Genomic DNA, 14,899 nt, shown 5'->3' on the forward strand with positions numbered 1-14,899 from the left:
AAGGAAACAGATAAGTAAAGTCCTACCATGCATTTGACAGGATTGTAGAATAACTCCAATAGACCACATGTGACTCCTTCCTCTTTGCCTCTCTCTGGCAACAGCCTGCAGTAGAAGTGCAATACATGTTAGGTGACTGCCTGCCTGATTGTGGAGCTTAGCAAGTGACTGGAACAAAATGGAATCAAAGCCGGAAAACTGTATCTCCTCTTTCTCCTCCCCTTTTGGCACCTCTTTGCTTCTGCCAGGATTCTGACTCTGAAATTGATTATCTGAATGATCCTGGACCATCATTTAGCTATTCTAAGCCTCAGTTCCTGCAGTCGGAAAGGGGGGACATTATTACTCCTATGTAAAGATAGAGTAAGATAGCATCTCTGAAAGCCAGGGTTGATTAAGGCTTGTGCCTCTGGCTGTTGCCCAGTGCCCGCTCTGGGGACCTTGAGTGCCCATTGCCATATGCTGAGCTACCCTACTGGGGCCTGCTGTCCTCAGGCAAGGTCCTATATGAATAAAAGTCTTTGTGAGAATCTATCTTAAAGGTTCAGGCATTGGTTTTGTGTGTGTGTGTGTGTGTGTGTAATTTAAACTCAGGAATACAGGAGGTGGTCATGGGAGTCAGTGTGGGTCTCTGGGATATGACTACTTTTACATCATAATCCCAAGGAGTTGTTGGTTAAATTGTGGTCAGAGATTACAAGAATATTGGGTTTTATTTTTTTGTTAAGTCAGATTTATTTAGGTTTAATAGACACACAGTACAATTCACTCTTTTCAGTGTGTAGTTCTATGAGTTTGACAAATGCATGCAGTCATGTAGCCACACCTCACAATCAAAATGGAGACCATTTCCAGCCCCCTTAAAAGTTCCCTTGGCCAGGCTTGGTGGCTCACGCCTGTAATCCCAGCACTTTGGGAGGCCAAGGTGGGTGGATCATCTGAGGTCAGGAGTTCGAGACCAGCCTGGCCAACATGGCAAAACCCTGTCTCTACTAAAAATACAAAAAAATTAGCCTGACTTGGTGACACATGCCTGTAATCCCAGCTACTCGGGAGGCTGAGGCAGGACAATCGCTTGAACCTGGGAGGCGGAGGTTGCAGTGAGCCGAGATCATGCCATTGCACTCTAGCCTGGGTGACAAGAGCAATACCCCATCTCAAAAAAAAAAAAAAAAGAAAAGAAAAAGGCTCCTTGTGCCCGTTCGTGGACAGCCTCATTTCCTACCCATATCCCTTGCATCCACAGACCAATTTCTTTGTTTTTGTTTTGCCTTTTATAGAATGTCAGTAAAGCTTCTCTGACCTTTGAACTCACATCAGGTGATAATCTCTTGTAGCATCCTATAGCCCTTATTTAAATTCTAATTATACTGTGTATGCAATTAATTAAAAATTGTTCAATGTCCATCTCTTCTGCTAGACTTCTGCCAGCATGTCTGAAGGAGGGAGCTGTCTGCCCGATTCATTACTGTATCCTCAGCAGTCCCATCAAGTAGATGCTCAACAAATGTTTAGTGAATGAATGAGTGACTCAATGACTATAAGTAGAGGCTCTAGGTCACCTTTGACTCAGCAAAAGCAATGTATTATTCAGTGATATAAAATCTATCATATTGTAAAGCATACAGAGACCTTATCATTCAAACAGTCCTGAAGTGTATGGGTAAATTTTTGGAGTTACATTGAATCTGAATACTAGCAATCAGAACTATCCTAGGCAATTCCAGCTGCATGATTGATATATTCAATTAATCAAAAATAAGATGGAAACACTTTATTGTCTTTTGCCATTATTTTATACATCATATTTGAGACTATTTCATAATTTTTACACTCCATATATTTTGTAGCAGATCTGACATGACAGTGATGCTTAAGAGCAAGATCATGAAGTCTTCAAAATCTAGCTTATTTTCTGTGTGCTCATCAAGTTCAGAAAGGATCTCTCTGTATTTTGGCTTGGTTTCTTGTCCCTGTGAGAATAGAGAAATAAAAACCAAATTCATCGTATAGACTTTAGGTTTACAGATTATAAACAATAATGTCTTAGTCTGGTCAGTGTTGCTGTAACAGAATACCTGAGACTGGGTGATTTATAAAGAAAAAAGAAAAATTTGGCTTGTGATTCTGATGGCTGGAAAGTTCAAGATGAGGCATCTGCAACTGGTGAGGACCTCAGAGGGCTTCTACTCATGGTAGAAAGTGAAGGGGAGCTGGTGTATGCACAGATCACATGGCAAGAGAGGATGCAAGAGGAGGAGGGAAGTGCCAGGCTCTTTTGAACAACCAGCTCTCGTGGTAACTAATAGAGTGAGAACTCACTCAACACTCCCACACAAAAGGGAGGTCATTCATTTATTCATGAGGGCTGTTGTCCCATGGCTTCAAACACCTCCCATAAGGTCCCACCTCCTACATTGGAGATCAAATTTCAACATGGAGTTTGGAAGGGGCAAACATCCAAATCATAGTAAATAATAAACATGTTATTAACAATAATAACACATCAAGTTGCCAACAGCGCTACCAGTAAAACACCATGTTAAATCTTTTTATGCGTTACCTTATCTAACCATCATAGTGACCTTATTGAATATATACTACTATTATCCTCATTCTACAGATGCAGTTATCAGAGACAGGTGATAATCAACTTGCCCCAAGCTGGGAAGGTTTTGGTGTGGAGCCAGGGTTTGAAGCCTTTCTACCTCTTGAGAGCCCACACTCTTAACTGCTCAGCTATTCTGCCTTTCTTTGAACACACATACTGTGTTTTTAAATTTTCAAAATATAATCTTTGTGTTAGGGAAGGTATCCACCATGAGTTCATTATCTGAGCCTTAAGATTATGCAGAAATATAGAATACAATATGCTAAAAGAAAATACGTGCTTTGAAAGATTATTTAGCATTCAGTTTGATTATAAATCAAATATATGTTCATAGTCTTTGTAAATCGTCAGATTGAAGGAAAACATCTTAATAGTATATAAATGGAGAGACTTTTTAGTTTCAAATCACAGCTTGTGAAATATCTTCCCCAGTGACGTTAAAAATGTTAGAATCATTTGATTCACCATTATATTGAACCATATTTGCATTTAGTTTGACCCCAAATGCTCACCTATGTGCTAGGTGTACAAAGCCATCACAGCAATGACTAAGGCACTTTGGGAATGATGTTACATTCCTCTTATAGGCTTAGGCTCATTCTGGTTTCTCACAGCTGTTTCTCCTCAAGAGGTCACCGTCACCCTATCCATGAGGGCCAAGGGGCGCTCTCTACGCTCTCCCTCCAAAACAGCTGAGTGCTATTTGGAAAGGGTCAGATTCCAAGACACAGGTAGATGCTGCCACTCTACTAGCAGAATGGCACACTGTTTGCTCAGGGGTACGAGATAGGTATTGGTCTTCTTCTTTTTTTTCCTGCATATTTTAAGAGCGCACCATTTTCTGAGGTCCAGTCCTCCTGGGGCATGACCTGTCATCTTTCTGTATCTTCCCAGTAGAGCCTTTAGGTGCTTTGTTTTATTCTGTCTGACTGGTTATAAGGTGCTAAGATCCCCAAAAGCATGTTTAGCCCTATGGGAACGGCAATGTTCCCCTTAGAACTCAGGCCTTAGCCAAAAGAACCAGCTCCGTTTATCAGAGGACACAACTGGGATTGAGGAGAAAGTCTAGTTAGGTATGAAGTGGGTTCCTGAGCTTTACCGTTGACTCACGTGCATGCACCTGCCCTACGGGGTCTCATGGAGTGCGGTGGTTGGGCCAAGGCAGCATTCTGACAGACATTGCAGAGAATGCCTTGGGATGAACTGCCCCCTCAAGTCCCTGAAATATGGCTCCGCTTTCATCTTGAGCAGAGGGCAAGATTACACTGAGGCCTGGGTGTGCCTGATGCTAGAGAGACCCAGAAATTGGCTGTACTTCTAGGGTTTAGCCTACACTGAGAGACATGAGGCTGAAGGTGTCTTTCCTAAGGACTGTTTTTTAATTCTTTTCCCCTGGTGTTCTGACAGGGATGATGAGTTACATCAAGATGATGCATCCACTAGTTCTTCATTTTCATATGTGTTAAAAGCTTGCTGAGCATTTGCCAGGCTACCAGGTAATGAGCCCCTTTTCTGTCTGGCATATGGGCCCCATTTCTTTTGGCCTTGGATGCAGGCAAATGGTATAGGATTTATTTACCCATCCTTTCCTTAGACTCCCCAAAACTTGTTATCTTTTAATAAATTCTGCCTGATATTTCTGCCTGAAAAAGTAGCTTCCCCCCGAAAAAAAAAAATCAGAAAAATACATGCTTAATATAGAACATTTAGAAAAAGTAAATTTAAAAAAAGGACTGTGACTGTAACCTTTTACGCCATTACTCAAAATAGCTAACCCTTATTAACATTTCTTTCCATTCATTTATCTGTACATTACATTATATTCTCTCTTTCTCTCTTGAAATAATCACCCACTCACAGAAAGTTGTACCCTTGACTCAGCTCCCCGCAGTGGGTGACATCTTATATAACTGTAGTGCACTGAAACCATATATTGGTGTGTGTGTATGTATATGTGTGCATATATAGAGAGAACACTATCTTTTCAATATTTCAGAAGAGATACAGGGACTTGGAGACTGCCTTTATGTGCTTTATTGCCCTTCCCATCAATAAATATTGATAGTTTAAGCTGATATGAGGCCCTCTTTTCCTCTTACACATTTTCCCTAGGCTGGTATTTTCCAAAATATGAACATATACTGCTGATAGAATGTAATGCCATTTTAGGTGATGCAAGAATAAATATTAAACACTAAATAAAAATTGATAGTCATCTATTTTTTTCACTACTATTTTTTACTCTCATCCACTGAATTTATAATAAGAATAATGATACAGTGTCCTTATAAAAATTTACTTAAGTAGAAAGAAACATAAAGGAAAAGTTCAAAGCAACACAGGCTATAGGCAGATGTGGGAAAAATACTAACTGTGGTGTTCAATGGCTGAAGTTTGAGAAATATACCCTTAGGTGAGTAAGGTAGTAACCTTTAGGCCAGTGACTGAATATATACTGCTGACTCTCATTTCTATATTTTGAACACAGATCTCTATTCTCACCTTTGAAGTCATCTATCCTGTTGCTAAGTCTCTCCTCTTAAATGTTTCACGGACATCTTAACATTGACACATCCTAATGGAATTCAGCGTCTCCTCCCTTCCTCCACCCCACCTCAAACCTGCTTATTCTTTAGCCTTTTTCTTCTCTAGGAATGGGAATACCATCATTTCTTTCCTAAGTCAGAAATTGGGTTGTCATCATTTGCTTTCCTGTCGTTCAACTCTCACAGTCAATCAGTTGTTAGATCTTGTTCATTCCACCTTCTAAACATCTCTACTATTTGTTTGTTTCTCTCCATCTTCATCGCCGTAGTCTAAGCCATTACCGTCTTTCTCTTGAATTGCCTCCCCACAGTTAGTTATTCTCTTTTTTCCTATTCCACCCCCAACCCCAGTCTGTTCTCTGTACTGCAGCTGGTGTAATTTCTTAGGCCTGAACGTAGAAACCTTCCTCTTGCTATCAGGCTGTGCTTCTGTAAGATTTGGCTTCTCCTCACCTTCCCAGCCTCATCTCTAACCACTTCCCAGCTACCGTCCCATCCCTTCTCACCAACTGGCCCTCCAGATCTCTGCTTGGGATGCCATCATTCTTACTCCCCCTGGCCTAGCTACCTCCTGCTCACCCTTCAGATCTCAGCTATACCTTAGTTTTCTAGGACTCCATCTTTGACTACCTGCCCCAAGATAGTTCCTCTGTTTTACTCTCACTGAATGTTCTACTCTTTCACATCCTTCGACTATTTTTAATTACTTTTTTAACATATTTCTTTCCCCTGCTGAGGATTGCTGTCTTCACTGCAACAACTCCAGTGCAGCTCACTGCCTGGCATAAGGTAGGTGTTCAATAAACATTTGTTACGTGAGACAACATGACAGGGACCTGGAGGTGGAGTTATTCGCTCGTTGGGTCAGCCATGAGGGTGTGGTTCCTGTTTCTTTATGCAAGTTAATTCTCTTACCTCTGTGAAATTCCCAAATTGGGTTTGCAGCAGATCTTTGGCAGTAGCTTTTTCAAGTTTACCATCAGAGTCAGAAGAATTTCTGAAAATCAGAGCAGTGGTGGCAATGGCTTTTTCCAGATCTGAGCACTTCCTCAGAGCTAGGAGAGAAGAAATGTGCAACGAAATATCCTGAGTTAGAAATAACCCTTCCCCAGACCTGCTGTTGTATCTTTCAAGGGAACCGTGGGGAACCTTCTAAATCTCGGCCCTTTGCCTCCTATCTGGGAGCAGGATGCGGGAGTTTCCGATCCTGCATCTTTAAACAACGGAGAACAAAATTTCCCTTAATAGCAATTAGAATTAGTAGAGTTAGAAATGAGATTTACCAACTGGTTGCCATGTGACCTTAGAAAAGTCCCTCACCTCTGTATGCTTTGGTTTTCTGATCTGTAATTTCATTCAGCTATTCAACAAATATTGATAGAGCATCTACTATGGATGAGGCTCAGTCCTTGATATTAGGAATCACTGAATAAAATGAAGTCCTGCTCTTGTGGAATTTATATTCTGTGTCAGACACAGCATCACTTCATGTCAGTATGATAAAGGAGAATGACTTTCGGGAAAAGCTCTTTGCTATAATGATGAATAAGGGTTCTCTTTGACTCGTGGCCTAAAACAGAGTGATCTCCCAGCTGGTTTCTCTCAGGTAAGCTCCTTGATAGGGCAATGCTAATTTGTTTCTTTCTGCTGCATTGCTGTGAACACAGGGAAATGTACAAGGTACCATGAAGAAAATTCATATGCTCTGTGTTCTTTTAGTCACCAATACATCCCTAGTGTATAACTTACCACACTTTACAGTTATTACATGTTTATCTGTCCTTTCCTCAACTAGAAAACAGTCTCCATGGGCCAGGGATCAGATCTTTTTTTCTTAAAAATCACTATATTCCCAGTGACCAGTACAAATGTCTACTACATTGTAGGTGCTAATATATGCTGTTAAATGAATGAATGCGAAGAAAATAAAATCTCCCAGCTTTCAGCCCAGGTAGTGTGCAACAATGACAGGTTCAAAGAATGATGTTCCGTCAGAATAACATGATTTTCATATTGAGTGCTTACTAAGTGCCTGGTACTTCCCAGCACATAGAGGGAACAAACCCAGATGTGGGGCCAGGCACAGTGTCTCATGCCTATAATTCTAGCACTTTGGAAGGCTGAGATGGGATGATTGCTTGAGGCCAGGAGTTTGAGACCAGCCTGGTCAACATAGCAAGATCCTTGTCCTTACTTTTTTTTTAATTAAAAAACCTCAGGTGTGGTTTCTACTCTCACAGATCTTACGATCTAGCAGAGAAATCAATAATAATCAAGAGTACGTGTATGTATACACATGTATTTATTTTTTGTTATATGTCCACATACATATTTTATATATATATATATATTTACAACTTGTGGTGTATGAAGCAAGGAAGGTACTGAGACAGGAAAAAAGATCACAGAGTGGGTCTGGGTGGAAAACTACTTAGATGGGTGCTCTGGAAGGCCTCCATGAGTAGATTAATGTTTAAGCTAAGATTACTAGCATGAGGAGGAGCCAGCCATGAAAAGGGTAAGGGTCAGGGTGAGATTAGGAATTTGCTGAATGTTCCAGGCTCGGGAAGCCAGATATGTGAAGGCTCAGGTCGGAAGAAATCTGGCATATTTGGCAGATTTCTGAAAGAAGACAGTTGTGACTAGAGTCCAGGGGCCAGAAGAATGTTTGTGGGCAAAAGCTAGATCATACAGGACTTATAGGCCATGTAAAGGAATCCGGATTTTCTTCAAAGTGGAAAGAGAAGGCATCGAAGCATTTTGAGCATCTAAATTTTCAGTTAAAGATGATGAGGAGGGACAAGAGTGAAGATAAATGGGTGAAAGGAGGGAGTGTGTGGGCCTTCTCGGTTTTTATCGTATCTCTGAGCAGTGCCCAGGCTATATATTTGGTTAAATAAAGTTCGCATTGCTAAGAAATGGCAAAGAAAGTATTTGAAACCTTTGACTTCAAAGTCCATAGAAAGATCAGCCACTTAGGAGTATCTTTTTGCAAGGGCATCCCCATGGTGATTGTGGAATCCAGATATTTTTTGACCCTCTAATGAAGTTCGGGTCTGACTGCACTCCGAAATGGGAACTCCATCTGGTCTAGCTAGCCAACTTCCCATTCTTTTCCTCCATCTCTTTTAAAAAATAGCATGCCTTTCCCCTGACTATAAAATAACATATGGCCATGGTAAAAACAGAGCTAGAAAATATTAAAAATAAAAGATAACGAGGAACTCTGGTTGTTCTAATAACACTGATGATATTTGGTGAGGCGTTTCAGTTTCCTGTTTCTATGGTTGGATTCTTCCCTTAATAAACCCAGCATGTTGCCTCTTAATTCCTTCGCTGTCTGCCTTGCAGAGTTGGGAACTAGTATGTGAAAGCATATTGTAAAGGGCTAAGTGCAACTGAAAACACAAGGGGCTGCTGTTTCTCTTTTGGCATCTTTTATTGGCTCTCTTGCCTCTGGAATGGGGGTACAGGGAAGGACATTAAGCCCGGCCGGGTTCTGCTGCCCTCTTTGTTATTCTCTAGCTCACTGTCAGTACTTTAATAATACTGAACTGTATGTAGTCCCTAAATACTCTATCCATCCAACAAGCATTTATTGGCAAGTATTACCAGGCCCTGTGATACTTCTGGGGCGTAGAGCAGTGAGCAACATCAAAAGAATAAACCCTGACTTTTCGGAGCTTGTGTTCTGGAGGGCAATAATATATGACACACATTCTACGTGCCAATCACTCCTCCATGGGATGCATGCACATGATTCAACTCACTATATTCGGATGTCAGTCTGATGAGGTAGGTCTTAGTATCAACCCCACTCTATTGATGAAGAAATGGAGACAGCGAGAGGCTAAGTATTACAGCTTGCCTCACAACAACTCTGGTTTCACTCCAAGATGCACACTGCCTCTAGGTGTTGTTTTTTCAGGCAGTGTATTTTGCAGGACTCTTTCCCAAACTCCCAGATGGGGCTACATGTCCCTCCTTTGTGCTTCTATAATTCTTAAACATAACCTTTTCATAATCTTCACACTGAAACACTCTGTCTACATTATCTTCTACATCAGTGCTGCCCCCCCACCAAAAACAATTTGAACCACAATCATAATTTTAAAATTTCTGATAGATAGCCACATTAAAGAAGTAAAAAGAGGCCAGGCACGGTGGCTCAAGCCTGTAATCCCAGCACTTTGGGAGGCCAAGATGGGCGGATCACGAGGTCAGGAGATCGAGACCATCCTGGCTAACCCAGTGAAACCCCGTCTCTACTAAAAAATACAAAAAACCAGCCGGGTGAGGTGGCGGGCACTTGTAGTCCCAGCTACTGGGGAGGCTGAGACAGAAGAATGGCATAAACCCAGGAGGCGGAGCTTGCAGTGAACTGAGATCCAGCCACTGCACTCCAGCCTGGATGACAGAGTGAGACTCCATCTCAAAAAAAAAAAAAAAAAAAAGAAGAAGTAAAAAGAAACAGGTAAAAGTTAATTTTAATAATCTATTTTATGGAAGCAGTATATTAAAATATTATTTCAACATGTCACCAATATAAACAAATTATTGGGATATTTTACATTTTTTTTTCCTACTAAGTCTCCTAAGTCTTAACACATCTCAATTCAAATTAACCAAATTTCAAGTGCTCATTATCTACATGTAGCTCGTGGACGCTATATGTATAACACATTGGACTGTGTATTCTTTGCAGACAGTTACTGCCTCTTGTTTATCTTTGCATTCATTCCCAGGCCCTAGCATGCTGTAGGCCTCACTATACATGTGTTAAACTGGGCTGATTTGAACTTCAGAACAATTCTCTGCCTCTTCCTCTTCACCTGCTCTGGAACGTGGAACACTCAATCTCCTAATTCCTTCACTGTCAATTCAAATTGAATGGTGTCATGGAAATACCAGTCTCAATACAGCAGGATGAAAGAATCTTCTCATTTTAGAACTTGTCCTGATATTTGTTATTTTTGTGGATGATGTGAAGACCTACAGGAGAGAAGTTGTTTGCTCAAGCTCACATAGGTAGTATATATCAGAACTAAAAACTAGGTCCCTGCTGTCTACTCTTTAGGCCAGTAATTTTCCCAGTACTTCTCAAATTTTCCCACAGCAAAAATACCCTGGGTGTTAGAGGCAAATATGTACTCACCCTGTATTCCTAAGCCTCATGAGATCAGGGGCGTAGGCCCAAGTAGCCAGCAGAGAAAATGTGGGTTTGTATTGACTTCTATGTCACGACCTATCCATGTCTGATTTCGATGAATAACATGTAGAATTATTTCCCACTAAATAAACTACATTCTGGGGAGATGAGTCATGTGTATCCTGTGATTTTTTTAAGGCATAGGAATAAATGTGGTTCAGTGGTCTGATTTAAGGAGTCTGGTGCTAGGAATGTTGTGTATGTGGGCAGGAGTGGGTGTGCAGTGGGGTTGACAGAGTTACAATCTCAACCTCCCAGAAGGAGAAGTTATGTTAGACACGTGATGGGACAATTCTCGAAAGTGCCTGAAATTGTGTAAATTATTGAAACATAAATCACGAGTCTGCTGTGTTGTAATAATATAGAAACGGTTCCATAAAGATGGAGATGTATTTAAATAAAATTACAGAGTCTCTTTTGGAGAGTTTGGCTAGTCATCTAGGAGGCAAAAACCTGTAATATAGTAACGTACAACTGTGCTTGTTACTCTGTAAACATGTGAAGCCTTATAGTTTTGAATAAAATAATGTTCCAAGTGTACGAGCATTTTTTCTTATGTTGTTATTTCCATGGCAATGTTGTTAGTCCTAAAGTTATTTTACCTATGAAATTGAATTCCAGGGCAAATATTTACACTTTGAGAGGTGGCCACATTGTTTCCACTCAGTCAACAGAGGCAATTGGGGGCTGATTGCATCCTGAGGTCCACTCAACATTCATGAGTCAGATACTCATGGTCCCGCTCTAGACATTCTGAGGATGCTGCCCTTGGAGATGCAACTGGATATGGTGGGGAGAACACTGAATTAGGAACCAGGGGATCCATGGTCTCATCTCAGCTCTGTCTTTAATGAGCTGTATAAGTTTAGGCAAGTTAATTCCTACTCCTGGACCTCAGTTCCCAGATCTTTAAAAAGAACATCGTGAATGTTTGATGATTTATTCAAAAGTTCCCTTATATCCCTGGTATTCTCTGATATTCTATTATTTTTTTAACACTTGGCATGCCATCTTGGTAGAGGATAAAAATGTACATCTCAGTCATCTGTGCCTTACCTTTCACTGAAGCCAGTTGTTTGGGTATTGAAATGCTGCCAAAAAAATGAAAGAAATATAATGATTCTGGGAGTTGGGGTATTGACATCAGCATTAAAGCAGAGCAATACAACAATTTAAAAATTATTTATTTTGATAAATATTCTCTGACATTTTAGTGGAGCAGTCATCTGTCTTCCAAAATCCTTTTTCTGCTTGCCACATAGTAAAGAAATGCCTGCACATGGCTGGCCAGCTAGCCCACATATTTCAGTTTTCCTTGTAGTTTTGCAGCTACATGACTGAGTTCCTCCAGATGGAAATGGAGCAGAAAAGAAGTGAACACGTTCTGTGTAAGCTCCTCCATGCTGTATCCCATTCAAGCTGACTAAGGGGGAAATTATCAGGAAGACTTTAGAAGCCACATTCTGATCAGCCTGTGTCTCACGTGATTGCATGGAGTAAAACTGCCACAGACCTGGAACTCCCACTCTGGACTGTCACATGACAAAGAAAAAAGAACTTCACGTTCTGTAAAATGCTCAGACTTTGAAGTTTCTTTGTTCCAGCAGCTTAGCCTTCCTAACTAAGAATCTGGGTATTATGCTGAGGTGTGGAATGTATGAGTGACTGATAGAGATATTCCTACCCTCTTGGGGCTTAGTCTAGAAAGGAAGACAGTTTACTAGGCAGGTAACTCGATAAAAAGTGATGGCGAGCACATAGAGAGGGCAAAGAAGTACTAACCTAGTCTACAGTCAGGGTAATGGCATTCTGCCTGAGCCTAATGAATCAGTAGTGAAGAAGGAGGAAGAGTGTTCCATGCAGAGGGAACTTATGTGTTGAGGCCTGATGTGGCAGAAATCACAATATGATTGAAGAACTAGAGGAGGTATAGTGTGGGTGGAACCTAGAGAAAGAAGGAGATAGTGATCAAAGGCCAGGCAGGGCCAGGGCATATTGAGCCTTGGAGGTCTTATGAAGGATGCCAGTTATTATCCTAAGTGCAACAGGAATCACGTGATCAGATTTGCATTCTAGGAAATTATTTCATGATTATATCAGAAGTAGACTGAAAAGGGGCCACATTGGAGGCAGGAAGTTGTATCTTGCTCCCTTATCAACAGCAAATCAAAGTTTGCTTGATTTTTCAACCCCTAATGACTGGAGTGTTTTTTGAGAAAGCCAATAAGAATAGAATTTTGTAATACCTCAGATAACTCCTTAAAAAGAAATTTTGAGTTCAGGATCTGGTTTTGGCATTAACCAGTTGAGGGAACTTTGTCTTTGGGGGTCCTCATTTTTTTCACTTGTAACATTATAAAGTTGGACCTGTGTTATCTTGAACCCTTCATGGTCTTCTTGGTGAGTGCCTCCTGCTCTTCTACAACCTCTGCACCATTATTATTTCCTTTATAAAATGAAGGACGTTTCACTTTGCACAATGTGCACTTGGAACATGGCATGTATTTCTTTCTATTGCCATCATTGAGAAGCAAGCACTAAGCAGTCCATCTCCATATCTCCTTCCCCTGGCCTTGCAGAGTACCTAGCACTTGCTAGGTGTCCACAAAAAGTTTTTGGAACTGAAGCCAGTCTCCTAATTGAAATTATATGAGAAAGAACATTTTTTATTTATTAAACCTAACTTTACACATTTGAATAATATAAAACAATTCTCTCTGTTGTGGATAATTTCAGAGAATATGCTACACAGGTAAGTCATTACCAATTTTGATTTACAAATGTTTCTCAAGGACAATCAAAGACATTTGCGTTAATTGTACCATCTTTTCACTTTGCAGTCAAGGCTGCAAGTTTGTTGTCTTTGTTTTTCCAAGTCAATTTAAAGCTGGATTAGGGTAGGTAATAGGCACCAAACTGGCAATAACTTGGCTTTTAAAGCTGTTGACATAAACTCTTTGGAAATATATCCACAAGCTTAAATGAAACTCAATAAAAGACAACCAAGTGCCACTGACCTTTTGGGCATTTTCTGAGGTGCTCAGGTGGATGTTGGGGCTGCACAAAGATTGGGATCCCCTTCCAAGTGGAGAACTTTGTGCTAGGTACTGTGCATACAGCCAGCCATTCTCTTGTCTTCTGTTTTGTGTCAGTCCTTCCTAAGCAACAGCCACTTGCCCACTGTTACTATTGTCATTCACTCCATGACAACTATACGATTGCATGTCTAGAAGAACTTTCCACAGCGTCATTGTATGTAGACATCAAATCATTCAACAAACACTTTCATGCCTACTGCGAGCCAGGCACTGTACAAGCTGCTGGGGAAACAACAGTGAGCAAAATCAGATGTAGACCCTGGTCTCAGGGAGTTTAGTGGGAATGACTGATATTAAACAAGTAATTGCACAAAAAGTCACACCTGTGAATAATACTATGCAAGGCAGATGCCATGAGATTGACATCAGTCAGGGAGTCAGTGGGGCATCCCTGGGGAAGTGATGCTTGATGATGAGTAGGCGTTAACTAGGCGCAACTAGGCACAAGGATAAGGGATCCATATTGTAGACAGAAGGAATAGCCTGTGCTGAGCCCTGGGGCAGGAGGGAATGTGGTGATCAGAAGGGACTGAAAGAAGGCCAGCATGACTGAACCAGAGAGATTGGGTGTGTGTGTCTCAAGCTGAGGCTGAAGAGCAGACTTGGTGGCCAGGCCATGTAGGAACTTGTAGGTCACTGTAGGATTTTTTTTTTACTGTATGTCAAAAGAATAGGAAGTCCTTTGTGTATTTTAAGCAAGGAGGTTAATGAAGTTAAATTTACATTTTTGAGAGATCACCCCAACTTCAATGTGAATAATGGTTTAGAGAGGTGGACAGGATAAATGTAGCAAGGCCGATAGGAGGCTATTTCACTTTTGGTAGCTTAGAGCCCTTTCTGTAAAAATGAGAGGATGTATCAGCTCAGCCAAATGAGTCCAGTTCAGGAAAGACATGTCAAACAATTGCATAAGTCACTGGTGAGCTGATGGGTGAGAGGAGCTAGAATTCTCAAGAGAAGCTAAGAATAATCACTATTCAGGCTATGATAGGCTCCAGGGTCTCTGTTGTCTTATTGCTGCTTCACTTCACTGGTCACTGCTCCACCATCAAATGACCATGTGTGTCACTCTTCCATTGCCTGCTTCTCTTTGTGAGTTTTCTTTTTTCTCTTCCCTCTACCTCTTCATTAATTTCCTTAGCATTTTTAATTCAAATTTGGGATGCAGGGGAGAGTTTGATTGGTCTTACTAATTACTGTTGCCCAGGCTGGTCAGAGTTTTAGTGCCAGTTCACCCCGTAGGTTGTCAGTTACCCTATGCAATTATCTTCTGTGGGTCACGTGATGACCCTGAGCCAGTCTCACTGCTCAAGTGAAACCCTAGAGATGGCTTCCTCAGAATGGGGAGTCTGGGCAAGTTTCCTAAAATTTGGATTTTCAACAAACACTTCAGGTGATTCTTATGTGGGTTGTGTTGCAGAGTTGTTGGCAGTGG

The 14,899-nt window shown here is 41.0% G+C and overlaps 1 protein-coding gene across 1 annotated transcript; it reads right to left on the reverse strand.

Annotated features, from left to right (window-relative positions):
* Positions 1-1,272: 1,272 nt before the first annotated feature.
* Positions 1,273-13,493, reverse strand: SNTN (sentan, cilia apical structure protein). Its single transcript, XM_025376937.1, is given in 5 exon segments — positions 1,273-1,973; positions 2,124-2,213; positions 6,073-6,212; positions 11,423-11,457; positions 13,384-13,493. Coding segments are annotated over 5 exon segments (534 nt in total). The 3' UTR covers positions 1,273-1,814.
* Positions 13,494-14,899: the final 1,406 nt, after the last annotated feature.

The sequence above is a fragment of the Theropithecus gelada genome, chromosome 2 (genome assembly GCF_003255815.1).
Source record: "Theropithecus gelada isolate Dixy chromosome 2, Tgel_1.0, whole genome shotgun sequence".
Taxonomy (NCBI): Eukaryota; Metazoa; Chordata; class Mammalia; order Primates; family Cercopithecidae; genus Theropithecus; species Theropithecus gelada.